The sequence below is a fragment of the Salminus brasiliensis genome, chromosome 5 (assembly GCF_030463535.1).
Source record: "Salminus brasiliensis chromosome 5, fSalBra1.hap2, whole genome shotgun sequence".
Classification (NCBI taxonomy): Eukaryota; Metazoa; Chordata; class Actinopteri; order Characiformes; family Bryconidae; genus Salminus; species Salminus brasiliensis.
The window spans coordinates 4,249,202-4,267,693 of NC_132882.1; the positions used below are offsets into that span (position 1 = coordinate 4,249,202).

The following is an 18,492-nucleotide window of genomic DNA, read 5'->3' on the forward strand; positions in this document are numbered from 1 at the left end:
TAAGAGTAGTAATAGTAGCAGTAAGAGTTGTAATAGTAGTAGTAATAGGAGCAGTAAGAGTAGTAATAGGAGCAGTAAGAGTAGTAATAGTAGTAGTAAGAGTTGTAATAGTAGTAGTAATAGGAGCAGTAAGAGTAGTAATAGTAGTAGTAAGAGTAGTAATAGTAGTAGTAAGAGTTGTAATAGTAGTAGTTATAGGAGCAGTAAGAGTAGTAATAGGAGCAGTAAGAGTAGTAATAGGAGCAGTAAGAGTAGTAATAGGAGCAGTAAGAGTAGTAATAGTAGCAGTAAGAGTAGTAATAGTAGTAGTAAGAGTAGTAATAGGAGCAGTAAGAGTAGTAATAGTAGTAGTAAGAGTAGTAATAGTAGTAGTAAGAGTTGTAATAGTAGTAGTAATAGGAGCAGTAAGAGTAGTAATAGGAGCAGTAAGAGTAGTAATAGTAGTAGTAAGAGTAGTAATAGTAGTAGTAATAGGAGCAGTAAGAGTAGTAATAGTAGCAGTAAGAGTAGTAATAGTAGTAGTAAGAGTTGTAATAGTAGTAGTAATAGGAGCAGTAAGAGTAGTAATAGTAGCAGTAAGAGTAGTAATAGTAGTAGTAAGAGTAGTAATAGTAGTAGTAAGAGTTGTAATAGTAGTAGTAATAGGAGCAGTAAGAGTAGTAATAGTAGCAGTAAGAGTAGTAATAGTAGTAGTAAGAGTAGTAATAGTAGTAGTAAGAGTTGTAATAGTAGCAGTAAGAGTAGTAATAGTAGTAGTAAGAGTTGTAATAGTAGTAGTAATAGGAGCAGTAAGAGTAGTAATAGTAGCAGTAAGAGTAGTAATAGTAGTAGTAAGAGTAGTAATAGTAGTAGTAAGAGTTGTAATAGTAGTAGTAATAGGAGCAGTAAGAGTAGTAATAGTAGCAGTAAGAGTAGTAATACTAGTAGTAAGAGTAGTAATAGTAGTAGTAAGAGTTGTAATAGTAGTAGTAAGAGTTGTAATAGTAGTAGTAAGAGTAGTAATAGTAGTAGTAATAGGAGCAGTAAGAGTAGTAATAGGAGCAGTAAGAGTAGTAATAGTAGTAGTAAGAGTAGTAATAGTAGTAGTAATAGGAGCAGTAAGAGTAGTAATAGGAGCAGTAAGAGTAGTAATAGTAGTAGTAAGAGTTGTAATAGTAGTAGTAATAGGAGCAGTAAGAGTAGTAATAGTAGCAGTAAGAGTAGTAATAGTAGTAGTAAGAGTAGTAATAGTAGTAGTAAGAGTTGTAATAGCAGTAGTAATAGGAGCAGTAAGAGTAGTAATAGGAGCAGTAAGAGTTGTAATAGTAGTAGTAATAGGAGCAGTAAGAGTAGTAATAGGAGCAGTAAGAGTAGTAATAGTAGTAGTAGTAGTAGCAGTAAGAATAGTAACAGTAGTAGTAATAGGAGCAGTAGACACAGGAGCAGAAACAGTATTTGTAGTAGCGATAGCAGTAAAGGCATAAGCAGTAGTAGTAGTAACAGTAGTAGTAATAGTAGTAGTAATAGGAGCAGTAAGAGTAGTAATAGTAGTAGTAATAGTAGCAGTAAGAATAGTAACAGTAGTAGTAATAGGAGCAGTAGACACAGGAGCAGAAACAGTATTTGTAGTAGCAATAGCAGTAAAGGCATAAGCAGTAGTAGTAGTAACAGCAGTAATAGGAGTAGAAGCAGAAGTAGTGGTTGTAGTAGCAGTAGTCACGGTAACACAGCAGTAGTAGCAGTAGTAGTAATGCTATTATTAGAAGTAGTAGTGGCAGGAGCAGTAGTAGTAGTAGTAACAAAAGAAGAAAGTAGTAGCAATAATAATAGTAGTAGCAGCAACAGATGTAGCAGGAGTAGGAGCAGCAGTAGTAGTAGTAGTAGTACTAGTAGCAGCAGCAGATGTAGTAGAAGTAGGAGCAGGAGTAGTAATGCTATTATTAGTAGTAATAGTAGCAGTAGTAGGAACCGGAGCAGCAGTAGTAGTAGTTGTCTATAGTACATATTACTACAGTGTCTTTCGGTCACTTTCGGCTGAAGTCTCACAGGCTCAGTGAGCTCACTGTGCTCCATTCAGCCCCTCAGCACTGCAGAGGAGATCAACATCAGGAGTGCAAATCTCCATCCTTATCTTTGGCTTGAGGTGGATGAGGGAACTATGGAATTCGTCAGGGGCCAAGTCATATCTTTGTGCGGGTTTACACTCACCCATTTAAAAACACACACACACACGCGCACACACACACACACACACACACACACACACACACACACACACACACACACACACACACCTCTGTATGTCATTAAAGCACAGTCAGTTCATCAGCTTCACAGCAGTCTCTGGGAGAGTTCCTGTCCACTTTAGTCCACTCCACCACTGACCTTGTGCTTCCTGTCCAAGCAGAACACAAGCCTGACTCTACCACGGTCCAGGATGACCACTGAAGGTTGCAGAGATCCAAGTCTGAAGGCAACTGTCTCAACAGACAATTTGACTGACCAGTGAAATCACACACAGCCATACACTGTACGGACAAAAGTATTGGGACACCTGCTCCTCTTTCATGCTTTCTTCTGAAGTCAAGGCTTGAGTTGATCCTGATTCTGCTGGAGTATCTGCCTCTACTGTCCAGGGAAGAAGACTTTCTACTAGATTTTGGAGGAGGAGCATTGCTGTGAGGAATTGATTGCATTCAGCGTCAAGTGCTTTACTGAGGTCGGGCTGTTGGATGATCACCAATCATCATCCCCAACTCATCCCAAAACTACTGGATGGAGCACCACCACCACCATCATTCCAGAGAACACGGTTCCTCCACTGCTCCACAGGCTTTACACCCCTCTAGCCCACGCCTGGCATCAGGCAGTGACCAAACAACAAGCAGTGCGTGTTCATTTGCACATCCGTGTCAGCAATGAATGCAACTTAAAGTAGCTGAATGCATTCATTAGAAGGGGTGTCCACAAACTTATGGACATATAGTGCTGAACCAGTGGGCTGAAGTGGACAGAAGCTCTCTCAGAGACGGGTGTGACCCACATCTGACAGAACGTAGGCTGTTAAGTCAAGGGGACACAGAACCAAGTAGAAGAGAATGACAGATGTGGTTTAGGACACCGCATGACTCGCTGTTATCTAGAACGTGGAAGTGAGTGTGTGTATAGACAATGCCGTGTCTTACAGTGTCTTACAGAGCTATCGCCTCTAGGGTTAGGGAGCTGCTCTCTGTGAGCAGAGGTTCAGGTATGCAGGTCTGTCTGGCGTTTAGCAATTTAGCATGAATAGGGGACTGAGTCAGAACCACACTGCTAGGCCATATCGCTGCAGTGTTCCAAAACAGGAAAAGGCAGATCCGGCAATTTGACTTGCGGATCGGCGCAGCAATTCCACATAAGTGCGTATAAGTTTACTTATTTAATAGCGTAATTAAGTGTAATTAAACAAGTAAATAAGGATCATAACATTCAACTTTACTGTGAACATAGATCCAGTAAAAAGGAGAAACAAGAGCTTTTCATTCTGAAGAAAGAAAGTAGTGAGATCTTGTCGGTGAGCTAGTCTGAAGAACAGAGCTGGCTCGGTTCCTCCAGGGTTCTCCTGGACGCCCCCCAGTCCAGCCAGCACAGTGTGGAGGATGTGTTCAACTCCATCAGCAGCAGCAGCAGCAGCAGCAGCAGCAGCAGCTCACCTGATTTACCATCATTAAGCCCTGATTTACCACCAAACCAGGTGTTGATCTGAGGAGAACTCTAAATAATACTAGACTCCATGAGAGAGGAGAACTTTGGAGATGTTCTAATGAGGAACACAGTGATGGGTGTAACTTAAAGTAGCTGAATGCATTCTTTAGAAGGGGTGTCCACAAACATTTGGGGTGGTGACAGTCTATTGGTAGAAATGAGTAGAAAAAAGAAGAATGAAAAGAGGAAAGGCAGGAGTGACCGAGTGCAGGAGTGACCGAATGTATCTGTGCATGTGCTGCTACAGAACATCTTAAGAAATAAAACAAACAAACAAACAAACAAACAAAAGGAACAAAAGGAGACAGACAACCTATGCAGACACGCTCAGAAACAGAGAGACCCACCAGCTGTAAAATGTCTTCATCTTTTGGCATCACACACAGCTCCAGAGACACATCACTGAAAACACAGACACAGAAAAACCATTAAAAGCCACTCCTAATAAACACACACACACACACACACACACACACACACACACACACACACAGTTTCTTTGTATTATAATTCTTTTTTACCAGTTTGTTAAACTTTCTGCCTTTTCTGCCAATCAACCCATCCTTTATAACCCCCCACCACACACACACACACACACACACACACACACACACACACACACACACACACACACACCCACCCACCCACCCCAGCACTGGCAATGCTCCGGACACTAGGAGGGTAAGGACTGGCGGAGAGGCGGCAGCTGGAGGCTGGGGTTGCCAATGTCGGAGGAGTCCTCCATATGACATACGCAATGCCAGCCTCAGCCTCTTTTCAAACAGCCGAGGCAGCCGACGCACTCGGAGCTTTAAGAGTGATGCGCTTTAAGAGTGATGAGAGGAGAGAGCGCCCTCTACCCTCCAGGAGAGAGCACGGCCTATTGTGCTCCTTCAGACTCCAGCTGCTGATGGTAAAGCAGCATGACTTGGGTTTCAAACCTCATTCCTAAAACTAATCCCTTAACGCCAAATATATAACAGCAAAGTTAGAGTCACTTTCATATGCTGAACTCTTATTATTCTACCATGACCAGACTTTCTGTAAAGACACCAGCTGATGGAAGCATCGGTTACAGTGGAAAGTGAACCTAATTTATGATAAGGGTCGACTACCCGACCTAAACTCCAGGGTTTCATGCTGAGTAAGCGCTGATTTTCCATATAAAACAACAACAACAACAACATGAGGCCTGTCATTCTTTAAGGAGTCATTTTCTGTATGATTTGTCATCATATGAAAGATTACAGTTATTTAGACCAATGTAAAACCTCTCCAGGACTAATCCACTAACCCAGGCCCATTAGGTCATTAGGCACTGTTAGGAATTTCACATGAAGATGAGGGGGATATGGGAGATCTAGCATCCTGCTGGCTGGCAGTTTAGCCTGAGCTTTGGGAAAATGAGGCAAAGATTAGATTCAGGATTAAAAACCCACACAGTCCACTTCACTGCAGAACCACAATCGTTTACACTGATAACGTCAAACCAACAGGTGACTCACACTGATATAGAACACCCTCAACATCTCCAGTACTGGAGGAATAACGTAGGAGGGGCAGAAAGAGAAGAATTCCTGCTTCCTATTTTTCCTTCATCATTTAACAGATCAGATCATTTAACAGATCAGATCATACTAAAGACACGTTTCTCAGATGTAGGATGAAAGTCTGATTTTACCATGCCTTTCATGAACATGATGAGCTTCAATTACAATTTGTTTCCAGGGAAGAAGGGACAGTAGAAGATGGAAAAAAGGGAAGAAATTAAAGGAGGAAGAGAAAAAGGAAACAAAAGAAAGAAGAAAAAAAAGGAAAAAACAATGAAAAGACAAAAAAAGAAGGAAAATAATAAATAAGTAAATAAATAAAACAAAGAAAGAAGAAGAGACTAAACTAACTAAATAATCAAGAAAAAGCCAAAGAGAGTAAAAGAGAGGAGAGAGGAGAGAGGAGAGAGAGGAGAGAGGAGAGAGGATAGGAGAGGAGAGGAGAGGAGAGAGGAGAGAGGAGGAGAGGAGAGGGGAGAGAGGAGAGGAGAGGAGAGGAGAGAGAGGAGAGGAGAGAGGAGAGGAAAGGAGAGGAGAGGAGAGGAGAGAGGAGAGAGGAGAGAGGAGAGGAGAGGAGAGAGGAGAGGAGAGGAGAGGAGAGGAGAGGAGAGAGGAGAGTAGAGAGGAGAGGAGAAAGGAGAGAGGAGAGGAGAGGAGAGGAGAGAGGAGAGGAGAGGAGAGGAGAGGAGAGAGGAGAGAGTTACCTGTTCTGTATCAATGCTATCACTTGGGAATACGTCTTTCCAATTATACTCTCTCCATTGACCTTCACTATCCGGTCCCCTGAGGAAGAGGAGGAGAGAGAGGAGGTAAAGGGGTTAGCCTGGGGCTGGTTTTGCTTAAAGTGATGATAACTGTGAAACTGAAAAAAACAGACAGATGTATGTATACACACACACACGCACACACACACACACACACACATACACACACACACACACACACACACACACACACACACACACACACACACACACACACACAGTTACTCTATTTATGGTCAGTGTTCACACAGAACTAGACAAATAATAAACACTATACCAGGAACCCCCCACAAGACCTGCCTGATGTTTTGGAGAGGTTCTGACCCAGTCATTGTCTAGAACCTCACAGTTTCAGGTTCTTCTCAAAGTGTCTCGGATTCTTACTCTTGTCCATTTTTCCTACTTTTAACCCCTTCATCACCGCCAAGAACTGACCATTCACTTCATTCGCTGCCTAATACTGTACATGCACCCTCTGACAGGAGCCACCGGAGCCAGATGTTATCAGTGTTACTCGCTTCACCTGTCAGTGGTTTTAATGTTATGGCAGATCGATGTATTCACAGCAGCAGAGCTCTTAAGCCTGGTGTTTTAGCACTATTTGCTTAAAGTTGCTCAACATTGAAAACATCTACGCTGTAAAAAACGATGTCCTGCAAAGAGAAATCATCTCAACTCATTTTAAAACGTGTGAAATTAATTTTTTTGATTATTATAAAAACATTTTAGAATTATTTCTACAAAAAGACATTTTTTTTTATTAAACGACTTTAAACACGTAAGAAACATCCAGAAATAAGTCAACTGATCTTCAAACCTAGATTAAAATAATAACAATTCATTAATAATTAATTGAATCAATAATTAAATATATTGATCATATTTATAATATTTTCCTTTGCCCACCTACCACTTCTGCAGTGTGGCAGCACTACCGGTGTCTATCAGAGCCTGTACCTTCTCTCTGACCCACCGTCCCTGTGACGGCACCGAGGGCCAGTACTCCTGTCTGCTTCGCTTCCGTCCAGTAACACAGTGTCTGGTCTCCATGGAGACCCAGGTGTGCCGATTTACCTGTGCAGAGTCCAGCTCCGTGGGCGGGGCCTCCCTCCTTCACCTGCTTCACAAAGATGGTGTCCATGGGCTCCAGACGGTTCCTCTGCCTCCCTGGTGAACATAGAGAATGGGGGACAGGGTCAGCTTTAGGACAACACCTCAAAACACCTCACAGACCACAAGACATTAGTGAGGGGGAGGGCGTTGGACGATCACCATCCCACTCATCCCAGAAGTACTGGATGGAGCTCCACCACCATCCATCATTCCAGAGAACACAGCTCTTCCACTGCTCCACAGCTCCTCAATGCTGGGGGGCTTTATACCCCTCTACTAGCCCACGCCTGGCATTATTAGACAGCATGGTGCCAATAGGCTCATGTTTATCTGCTCCTGCAGGGAGTCCTATTCTATTGGCAGTACTTAAAGACAAGCTGTGTGTGTGTGTGTGTGTGTGTGTGTGTGTGTGTGTGTGTGTGTATTTGCACATCTGTGTCAGCAGTTGGTGCAACTTAAAGTAGCTGAAGGCATTCATTAGAAAGGATGTCCACAAACTTTTGTCTGTTATTTTTCATCCTTTTCCTCTTCTGTCTTTATATGGAAGAGGAATATGGGTCAGATCACACACACACACACACACACACACACACACACACACACACACACACACACAGGAATGACGCAACGCTGAGTAAAGTGCAGGTCTGCTGTGTATGCTGTGTGTGTCTCCCTCTGCTGATGTGTTGAGGTACTGCAGTGGAATCGGTCCTGTTTGTGTGAAGGATGATGTAACACACCTGCCATGTGTGTGTGTGTGTGTGTGTGTGTGTGTGTGTGTGTGTGTGTGTGTGTGTGTGTGTGATCTAACCCATATCTCCAGCTCTAACCCATATCTCTGGAGCTAGTTTAGTTAATATTGGGACCGATATCTGATCCTAATATCGGATCGGTGCATCTCTAACGTGAACCACACCTAAAGCTGCCGCCCTGTATCTGCATTCTTCAAAGCAATGCACTGCTGACACACGATTGGCTGATTCCATAACTAGGTGAACTTCTAGGATTTTTGTCTATTTGAGGCTCGTTTTGATAGAAATGAGAATTAATTCACTTCTGATGCTGAATTAAATCATATCAAATATTACAGAACCATTAAATACCAGCATCTTAAATATTAACACCCTCAGTTCAGACCGTAAAGCACACAAACGCAATCCGATCATCACGATAATAAGGAGTAATGCCTTAATGGCCTCTTAGAACAAGGCTAGATGCTCTGCTACGGCCGCCGGATCGCATTTACAAAGGGCTAAATCTGATTACTACTGACATTCACTGCAGGCCTTGCCTGCTATAGTTACTCCCCGAAGTCTGACCCGTGGGGTCGGGTTGTGCTCATGTCTTGCTAATGGAGATGTACTGGTGAAGGGAGGAAATGGACAAATGGCCTATAGTTATTATTATCTATATGATAGAGTTACACAGTAAAAGGCTTTGAGCACACTCTCTATTGAATACCCATTAAGCTGACCACCTTCACTCCTCTTAACACCTCATCCGCCCTCTCCATCTCCTGTACGGCCCAGATATTGAGCTTAGACCATTGCGGTGAATTTTACTGCCATGTTTTAAGCTGACCGATATTTTTTTTTTAAAGAAAGATAATTAATTTAATATATATAATTTAATATAATATACGTTTTTAAATCCAGAACCTCATAATTTGTGCTATATTTGATTAAGGATATAATATTAACTGCAATTCAAATCAATTTGTAGACTAAATTGACCAAATAATCTGTAAATTCGTTGACTTTTCAGTAGCATCAGCATCAGGTTCCACTTCCATCAGCCAAGACCAGAAAGCTGAGGCTGCAGTGGCTCAGCCCAGGCTCACCAAACGCTGGAGAACTGTAGCCTGGCCTGAAGATGCAGGATTTCTGCCGAGTCTCCCAGATGATGGGGTCAGAATTTGGCACCAACAGCATGAATCCATGCTATAAACAGTCCAGGCTGGTGGAGGTGGTGGTGTAATGGAGTGGGGATCGTTCTCCTGGCATGACTATTTGAGAATGGTTGCCAAACCTCTAGTCCCGGTCATTAATATACCAATAGGTCAGGTCCGCATGGGCCAGAATCCAACATCTTGTTAAATTCTTGCTCTGAAGACGTCAGAGTTGTGTGTCTATACTCAGGCCCATGTTTCCAGACAGCAGTGAGTCATACAGCGTTAGAAACCACCTACGCAAGTCTATTAGAGGTTCCCGAACTCCTCCACACTGTGTGAGGAGAGTGTGAGATGATTTAGGCCGGCAGTTCGGACCTCGTGGTAACTGTATATGGATGCTTTTACAGAACACCACCAGCAGAGGGCAGACAGTGCATTACTACAGGTCTGGAGCAGGACGAGCAGGTGGACATGCTTTTATGCTCATAATCCATAGTCTCCCTCCACTGACGGCCCTGATGAAGAAAGACCGTGTGAGCATGAACACACAGGTACACTGTGGGACACGTTCACCACTCTCCAGCAGAAGGAGGAACCTGCTACCACCACAGATATAGACAGACAGCGAATTTACTTAGCTGTGCTCACAAGATATCACCATGTGCTGCTTCAGTTCTTAACCATTTACAGACAACTGATTTTTAAATTGTATATTTGCATAATACAATTCCATAACTCCATTATTACACCTTAATACTACTAATAACTCCATTATTACACCTTAATACTACTAATAACTCCATTATTACACCTTAACACTACTAATAACTCCAATATTACACCTTAATACTAATAACTCCATTATTACACCTTAACACTACTAATAACTCCATTATTACACCTTAACACTAAGTGTAACTCCAATATTACACCTTAATACTACTAATAACTCCATTATTACACCTTAATCCTACTAATAACTCCATTATTACACCTTAACACTAAGTGTAACTCCAATATTACACCTTAATACTACTAATAACTCCATTATTACACCTTAATACTACTAATAACTCCATTATTACACCTTAATACTACTAATAACTCCATTATTACACCTTAATACTAAGCTTAACTCCAATATTACACCTTAATACTACTAATAACTCCATTATTACACCTTAATACTACTAATAACTCCATTATTACACCTTAATACTACTAATAACTCCATTATTACACCTTAATACTAAGCTTAACTCCATTATTACACCTTAATACTACTAATAACTCCATTATTACACCTTAATACTACTAATAACTCCATTATTACACCTTAATACTACTAATAACTCCATTATTACACCTTAATACTAAGCTTAACTCCATTATTACACCTTAATACTACTAATAACTCCATTATTACACCTTAATACTAAGCTTAACTCCATTATTACACCTTAATACTACTAATAACTCCAATATTACACCTTAATACTACTAATAACTCCATTATTACACCTTAATACTACTAATAACTCCAATATTACACCTTAATACTACTAATAGCTCCAATATTACACCTTAATACTACTAACGCCAATAGTAAACGTTAATACCAAGCGTAACTCCATTATTACACCTCAATACTAAGCGTAATTCCAATATTACACCATAATACTAAGGGTAGTAATGTTAATATTACTAATAACTGCAATATTACACTTTAATATTACTAGAAACCCCAATTTCATACTGTAATACTACAAGTTACTCCAACATAACACTATAATAAGCGTCACACCAATATTACACTTTACACATTTCAGTAACTCTAATGTTGCATCATAAAGTGTATCATTACTGTGTGATACAGCGAAAAAAACATCATCAAGGGGCTCCTGAACTGCCCTAAACATTGATTCGGTCATTGGGAAATTGTAGAGACAATCCCTGGTGACGCTACGGTCATTATTAATTATTCATACAATAAGATCATTACTAGAGATGCACTGATCCCATATTAGGATCAGATATCGGTCCCGATATTAACTAAATTAGCTGTATCGGGTATCGGATAATTAAGCCGACCCATGGAACCGATCTTTTCACTGTGATTGGTTGGTGTGAGACTGAACTAAATGTTTAGATGTTCGTAATGTTTGATTACTGCTTGTGTGTTTAGCCAACTTACTTATTTAATCTCAGCTTCAGCTGCTAGACTTTATTTTGAATTACACTAAAAAAAAAAAAAAAGATTGATTACTGTTTGTGTTTGACAAAGTAAAGCTACTTATTTTCAGTTTTGGCTTTTTAATTTTATTTATTTTATTATATTTTAAGAAGTTTGACTCTTATTTTGAATTTGAATACACAATTGTTTATTATTTTAGTGACAAAGAAATTTAATTAGTAATTTAGTACATTTATATCTGTGTTAATTTTTTTATATTTAATTTTACAAAGTTAGTAAAGTATGTTTAAGTCAATCCTGATGCCTTAAGCCCCTCCCACATGGTGAGGTATACGGTTTATGGTATCGGACTGGTATTGGGTATCAACCGATATGCAAAGTTTATGTATCGGTATCGATATCGGAACTGAAAAGGCTGGATCAGCGCATCCCTAATCATTACACATGAATGAACACGTAATAAATGCTTGAATATGATTATGTAATTCTGAAGGAGAGCCCTGTTAATGAATATGCAATGAAAACCTTACAACATGTTATAATGTACATGCAAAGAGCTGCACGTTCAATATTCTAACTCAGCATTTCAATTTCCACAGTTCTACAGTACACAGTTCTCAATATCAGCTCATATTACAATCAATGAATCCATGATACACTGTATGGACAAAAGTATTGGGACACCTGCTCGTTCATTGGACAGAGCAGAGGAGTCTAAGACAGAAACACAGTATGCCCTGACTGACTTGCTCGCTTGCTCTCTAACTCTCTCTCCAACACTCTCACACACACACACACACACACACACACACACACACACACACACACACACACACACACACACACACACACACACAGCTGGCTGAGGTACTGTGGGCTGGGTCCACTAGCTGTGAGTGTTTTGTGTTGGATAATGTTATTCTGCAGGGACTGGGTGGACACCCATTCTCTGTGTTAGCCAGACAATTACGCAACACAGAGGAATTCTCTCTGCCTCTCAAACACTCAAACACACACACACACACACACACACACACACACACACACACACACACACACTTCATTTCCCCCTGATGATCGTAGGTTCCCATTCAGACCACATTGATTTTAAAGCCTATTAACAGCTCATTAAGGATTTTCCAATCACAACAAGCACTTGGCTCCATCACTGGAAGGTCGCGTGTTCGACCCCCGCTGAAGCCACAGCCATAGGGTTAGCCATAAAGCTAGCCAGAAATGACAGCTAGCCTCCCTCTCCCCTCATCACTCAGAGAGGTGCTGTCCTAGCAGCAGCTTGAGAGGATGACGAGGCCTCATGGGAGTCAGTGGACACACACGCTAGCCTTCACCTCCCAGCGCTGCTAACACTGTACAATATAATATCGGGTGTAAACCGGGCTAAATACTGGCTCTGGCCCGTCACGTGAGGTCCCGTGAGGTCCCGTGAGTTGTGAGGGGTGCCCATATGATCCTGTGAACGGTTCGGTGAAGCCGAAATGAAGGCATGGCAGCTGAACCCACACAGGAGTGTGTGTGTGTGTGTGTGTGTGTGTGTGTGTGTGTGTGTGTTCCTCAGCGCACACTGACACACTAGTGTGCTATGCTGCTCTCCACTGGCTGGCCTTCATCCTGCTTGTTGCCTAGCGACCACCGGCCTTCCCTCCATTTCCCGTTTGTCCAATGAGTGAGCAGCGGGAGCCGCTGTCTGTCCAGCTCAAGACCAGCTTTTGCTGGTAGCTGGTCTTTGATGGTCAAGGTGGTTGAAAAGCTGGTCATCCAGGCGAAAACATACCCTTTACTGGTAAGCTAGCTGGGTATGGATGACCAGCTTGGTGACAGCGGTCATGCTGATTGACCAGCTCTTACAGTCAGCTGGACATCAGACACTAGAACAGGGTTTACTGACAGCTCTTCAAAACAGTAATAAATCCATGAGACACTGTATGGACAAAAGTATTGGGACACCTGCTTGTTCACCATTTCTTCAAAAGAGTTGATCCTGCTTTTGTTGGAGTAACTGTTTCTACTGTCCAGGGAAGAAGAGCATTGCTGTGAGGATTTGATTGCATTCAGCCACAAGAGCGTTAGTGAGGTCAGGATGTTGGATGATGATCACCACCTCACCTCCCCAACTCATCTCAGAGGTACTGGATGGAGCTCCACCACAATCATTCCAGAGAGCGCAGTTCTTCCACTGCTCCACAGCTCACACACACACACACACACACACACACACACACACACACACACACACACACACACACACACACCTGACCAATACCAGCTGATGTGAGAAACTGTGGTTTTATTGGTATGTTCTACGGAGCTGCATACAGTATCTACAGTGTCCAAAAGTTTGTGGACACTTCAGCATTTCCTTGAAAATCAAGGCAGTAACAAAGCCCACTCCTTTGGGCAGGAGTTACACTAGATGCTGGAACACTGCTGTGAGGATTTGATTGAATTATTATTGAATTAGCTTGTGTTTTGTTTCCATAGCTTGTAATTAAGTCCAGTCTGAGTACAGCCATGGTACAGGTTTTCGAATTAACTAGCACTATTATTCAGACCTTTATTTCATGATGAATGAATTATTAATTAATTATCGACCCAGACCTGCACACAGCCTCACTACAGCACTCTGATTTACTGACTGATTTATTATTCAGACCGACCTCGAGCCTGCCAATGCACTCTGTATCGAGCCAGTGAGGGGCTCAGATGTGCGACTGTGTGTAAATCTGGTTGGTCATGGCCTCGCCTCAACCCAGAGTCAATATCCTGCGTTGGAGGAGAAGGATCTACAGCTTTAACCTCATCAGGCCAGGTCAGTTCGGGACAGTTACTCGGTTTGTCCAGTGTATTACAGCTCTGAGTGCTCTCTGCAACACGACTGTAAAGAAGAGAACAGCAATAACACTTTAATTGAGTCAACATGCTGTGGTTTAGCCTGTCAGTATTAGGGGTGTCAGTGCTGTGTATTAGTGACCGCTGCTCTCATTGGCTGTCTCAGTACAGGGAGAGGGGTAGCGTGGTCAATTAGTGGTGGTGGTGGAGAGCTAATATTGTCTGCCACTGGATCATGAGCACTAGCCAGCTAAGCATGCTATTACACAACCATGTTTAACACAGAAACCTTGTCATTCGCTTGGAAAGTAGCACAATGCTAATTGTTGGGTGTAGGCTCCCATTACCTTCCAGCTACATAGCATTATGGCACATTAGCCACAGAAACTCCATGTGAATATCTGATTGCATTCAGCGACAGGAGCATCAGTGAGTTCGGGATGTTGCATAGATGATCACCACCCTACCTCATCATCCCCAACTCATCCCAAAAACATTCAATGGAGCTCCACCATCCATCATTCCACAGAACACAGTTCTTCCACTGCTCTACAGCTCAATGCTGGGGGGCTTTATACCCCTCTATAGCCCATACCTGGCATTATTAGGCAGCATGGTGCCTATAGGTTCATGTCTATCTGCTCCAGATAGTCCTATTCTATTGGCAATCCATCTCTACAGGGCCTAGACAAGCTGTGTGTGTGTGCATTTGCACATCTGTGTCAGCAACAATGGGTGCTGCGTATAGTACCATTAGAAAAGGGTGTCCACAAACATTTGGACACATGGTGTACCTACTACAAACTTTCTCATCTATCATCATCATCATCATCATCACTATTATTACCACCACCCCCCTCCGCTGAAACTCAAAACCAGCCCAAGACTGGACTGGAAAGCAGCCAGAGATGTCACGCTGCACAGCCTGCTGGGAGTTTGCAGCAGCAGTAGCAGCAGCCAAATCCAGCCACGCAAAGAGCACAAGGTCAAACACAGGCCACCAAATACCACACAGAGGCAGAGGAGCACAGCTAAACAGGCCGGCGGTGACCACGGCCAACCCAACACCGAGCTGGTTTAAGGACAACCAAGATGACGGACAGGCTGCATTTATTTATTTGATTAATTTTCAATTCTACCCCATTTTTCGACCCAGTTTGATGGGCTGATTACCCAATCCCTGTTCATGTGAACTCCTCCTATCACTAGCAATGCCCCCAACACTAGGGGAGAGAAGACTAGCCCATGTCTCCTTGGAGGAAAGCACGGCTCCTCAGCCCCGATACAACAGCTAACTGAATTAGTCGATTAGTGTATCCAAGGGTTCACTTACTTTTTCTAGCCTGCACCGCAGATGTTAACTCAATGCAGAGGTGTCAAGTAATGGAGTGCAAATACTTCGTTATCTTACTTAAGTAGAAATGTTGGTTATTTATACTTTACATTTTCCCCCAATTATCTGAACTTTCTCCTCCTTACATTTTAAAATCAGCCTCGTTCCTCCTATTTCATTCCCCTTTGTTTTCATTCCGGCTCGTCATCAATAAAAACCCTCTCCAGATAAATCTCTCCATCCGGAAAGTGCGAGTCTGATCGTGATTGGATGAGAAGTATAAACAGACTCCATTCTGACTCCCTATTGGTTTATAAGAGATCCATCACACCTGCACACGTCCCGTCCCTCTCCAGTGAGCTCACAGCAGACGTCTGTAGTCTAGTATGAAGACTGTGTCCGTGGCAGAGACTCAAGAGAGCTGCAGTGAAACGTCCCGACTGAGCCCCACATTTACATTCCAATAAAGCTTATTGATCACACGCCTCTGAAGTCTGACTTTCTGCAGCTTTACAGAACTTCTAGACAACGACTCCTCATATTTTCCTCCATGAAGCTCATGTTGATGCTCAGTAGAGCACAGAGACGCTCCTTTAATAGAGCTGATATTACTGAAATGCTTCATTTTCAATGGGCAGATCTGCAGCTGAAACAGGAGCCTAGTGCAGCCCAACATTTTTAACATAAACATTTTAATAGATCATTCTCCTCATTATGACTTTTAGAGAAATGAGTTTTTGGGGAGGGGGGGGTAGGGCACTATAGACCCCTGTGGCGAGGCCTAAGCTTTCGGCCTTTGTTTTCCTTCCATTACTTTTACTGTTCTACTTGAAGTCGTTCTGAAACCAGTACTTTTACACTTTTACTGGAGTAAAAAGCTTCAGTTGATACTTCAGCTTCTACAGAAGTCTTTTAAACCCTCGTATCTCCACTTAGTTCTACCTGTGATGAATGTCAATACCTCTGACTCATTTGACTCATCCTAAAGGATTCGCTCATCTTACTTTCAAATGTAAGGTTGTTTCCTGTATCGAGGCGCCCAAACTTTTGCACACTTCTCTACATGTCTTCTTAATTCAGACAGCACTACCCTGATCCTCAGTCAGTCTCATGATTAAAGCCACTGGTACGGGAAACGGAGCTCATCACTGCTGTTATTCTCAGCCTGTTTAGCCGAAGCTCTGCCCACCCTCAGGCACTGCCCTCGTGATGGACCACAGAGATATGGAGCTCCTCTCACTGTGAATGAGTCTATTATCATTACTCATGCCAGCCAAAACCACAACTGGGTTACAGAGCTCTTAGAGGAGAGTACACAGAGTGTATGTGTGTGTGTGTGTGTGTGTGTGTGTGTGTGTGTGAGTAAAACTCACCTCGACTGCCATTGTCTTCGTCCTGTAAGAGAAAAGGAGACAAAGGCCTTTAGAGGACTGATACTACAGACGACAACAACAAGGACAACGACAGGTGACTCAACGAAACCCTTTCAGTTTATTCAACACTGAAGTCCAGCAGCTGAAACCTCCCAGAGTATAAGATCACTGAATGGACAAAAGTATTGGGACACCAGCTCATTCACCAATCCCCTTAAACCAAGGGCTTTCTACTAGACTTTGAGGTCAAGATGTTGGATGTACTGGATGGAGCAACATCCACCACTTCTAATGAATTCAGCATTCAGCTACTTTAAGTTGCACCCATTGCTGACACAGATGTGCAAATGCACACACACATAGACCGCTTGTCTAGTCTCTGTAGAGAAGTATCGTCAATAGAATAGAACTCTCTGCAGGAGCAGATATACATGAACCTATTGGCACCACGCTGCCTAATGTAGGCATCAGGGGTGGGCCAGAGTGGTATAGAGCCCCCCAGCATCTCAATAGTTCAATAGTTCTGGAATGAGTTGGGGAAGTTGAGGATGATGAGGTGGGGTGGTGATTATCATCATCATCATCATCATCATTCGGCATCCTGATCTCACTAACGCTCTTGTCAGTGTATGCAATCAAACCCTCACAGCAAAGCTTCTCCAAAATCTCCAAAAAAGTCTTCTTCCCTGGACAGTAGAGACAGCTACTCCAACAAAAGCAGGAGAAACTCTTATAATTCCCTTTGATTTCAGTAGAAACAATGAACGAGCAGGTGTCCCAATACTTTTGTCCATATGATTCCCCGTTTCTCCTACAGCTACACACGTACCGTTCCACCTCTAGAAATAGTGGGTAGCTGCAACCCTGCAACTTGAAGGTCAACAACCATCCAGCAAGTTGAATCCAGTGTGTGTGTGTGTGTGTGTTGCAGGACATTCAGGGGAAGTCCAGGGTTTATATTGAGAACAGCTTTGCTAAATGATACAAGATCTAGGTTAAACCAGATTGGCACAGCAGGGTCTGACCACAGCCATCTTTAACACTGTGGAACTGCTGACTACGGCATTTCTGAGTGTCAGCTTCAGTCATATCCACTGTGGATCTCCTAGCTTGAGAAGATATGTACTGTACAGAACACTAAAAGAGGAACCAGGCCTCGCAAGCTTTAACAGCTCCACAGATCCAGTCTGACACTCTGCAGAATGCTGGAGCTCTCCTGGTCCTGTTTCAAGCTATAACATTGTGACCTGTTGAGGCATGGGACACCACAAGACCTCTGTAGGTGTCAAGATAGCACAGGACGCTATCTTGTGGAGGTCTTGTGGAGTCCCATGCCGTTGGGTGGTTTTAATGTTATGGCTTGAAACGAGCAGCCGATCCTTTAAGCCCTGTAAGTTGTGAAGTGAGGCCTCCATCACTGGGCCTTGGACGCCCATGGCCCATTGCTGGTCCACTTTCGGTAGATACTGACCACTGCATACCGGGAAGACCTGCCTGATGTTTTGGAGATGTTCTGATGACCCAGTCATCGTCTAGAACATCACAGTTTCTGGTTCTTGTCAAAGTGTCTCAGATTCTTACGCTGCTTCAGCACCTTCATCACCTTCAAGAACTGACCGTGTGCTTGCTACCTGATTTGGTCACCCCTTGACAGGTGCCATAGGACCCAGATCATCAAACCTTCTTTACGTTGCCCGTCAGTGG

General features: G+C 42.8%; 2 protein-coding genes across 4 annotated transcripts in view; one reads left to right on the forward strand and one right to left on the reverse strand.

The window, feature by feature from the left end:
- LOC140555793 (uncharacterized) overlaps window positions 1–2,427 on the forward strand; it is a gene marked incomplete at its 5' end in the record, with an annotated part of 3,266 nt that extends 839 nt beyond the window's left edge. The window contains one exon of the mRNA XM_072679108.1: window positions 2,348–2,427. Within this exon, the coding sequence (XP_072535209.1) occupies window positions 2,348–2,427 (80 nt within the window). The remainder of the gene's footprint in view (window positions 1–2,347) is intronic.
- The window catches only part of arhgap21a (Rho GTPase activating protein 21a), a 145,058-nt gene that overhangs the window by 46,410 nt on the left and 80,156 nt on the right, over window positions 1–18,492 (reverse strand). For all 3 annotated transcript variants that reach the window (XM_072679274.1, XM_072679273.1, XM_072679272.1), the window contains exons 3-6: window positions 16,789–16,810; window positions 7,112–7,204; window positions 5,978–6,056; window positions 4,071–4,125 (exon numbers count right to left, since the gene is read on the reverse strand). In XM_072679274.1, the coding sequence (XP_072535375.1) occupies window positions 4,071–4,125; window positions 5,978–6,056; window positions 7,112–7,204; window positions 16,789–16,810 (249 nt within the window). The remainder of the gene's footprint in view (window positions 1–4,070; window positions 4,126–5,977; window positions 6,057–7,111; window positions 7,205–16,788; window positions 16,811–18,492) is intronic.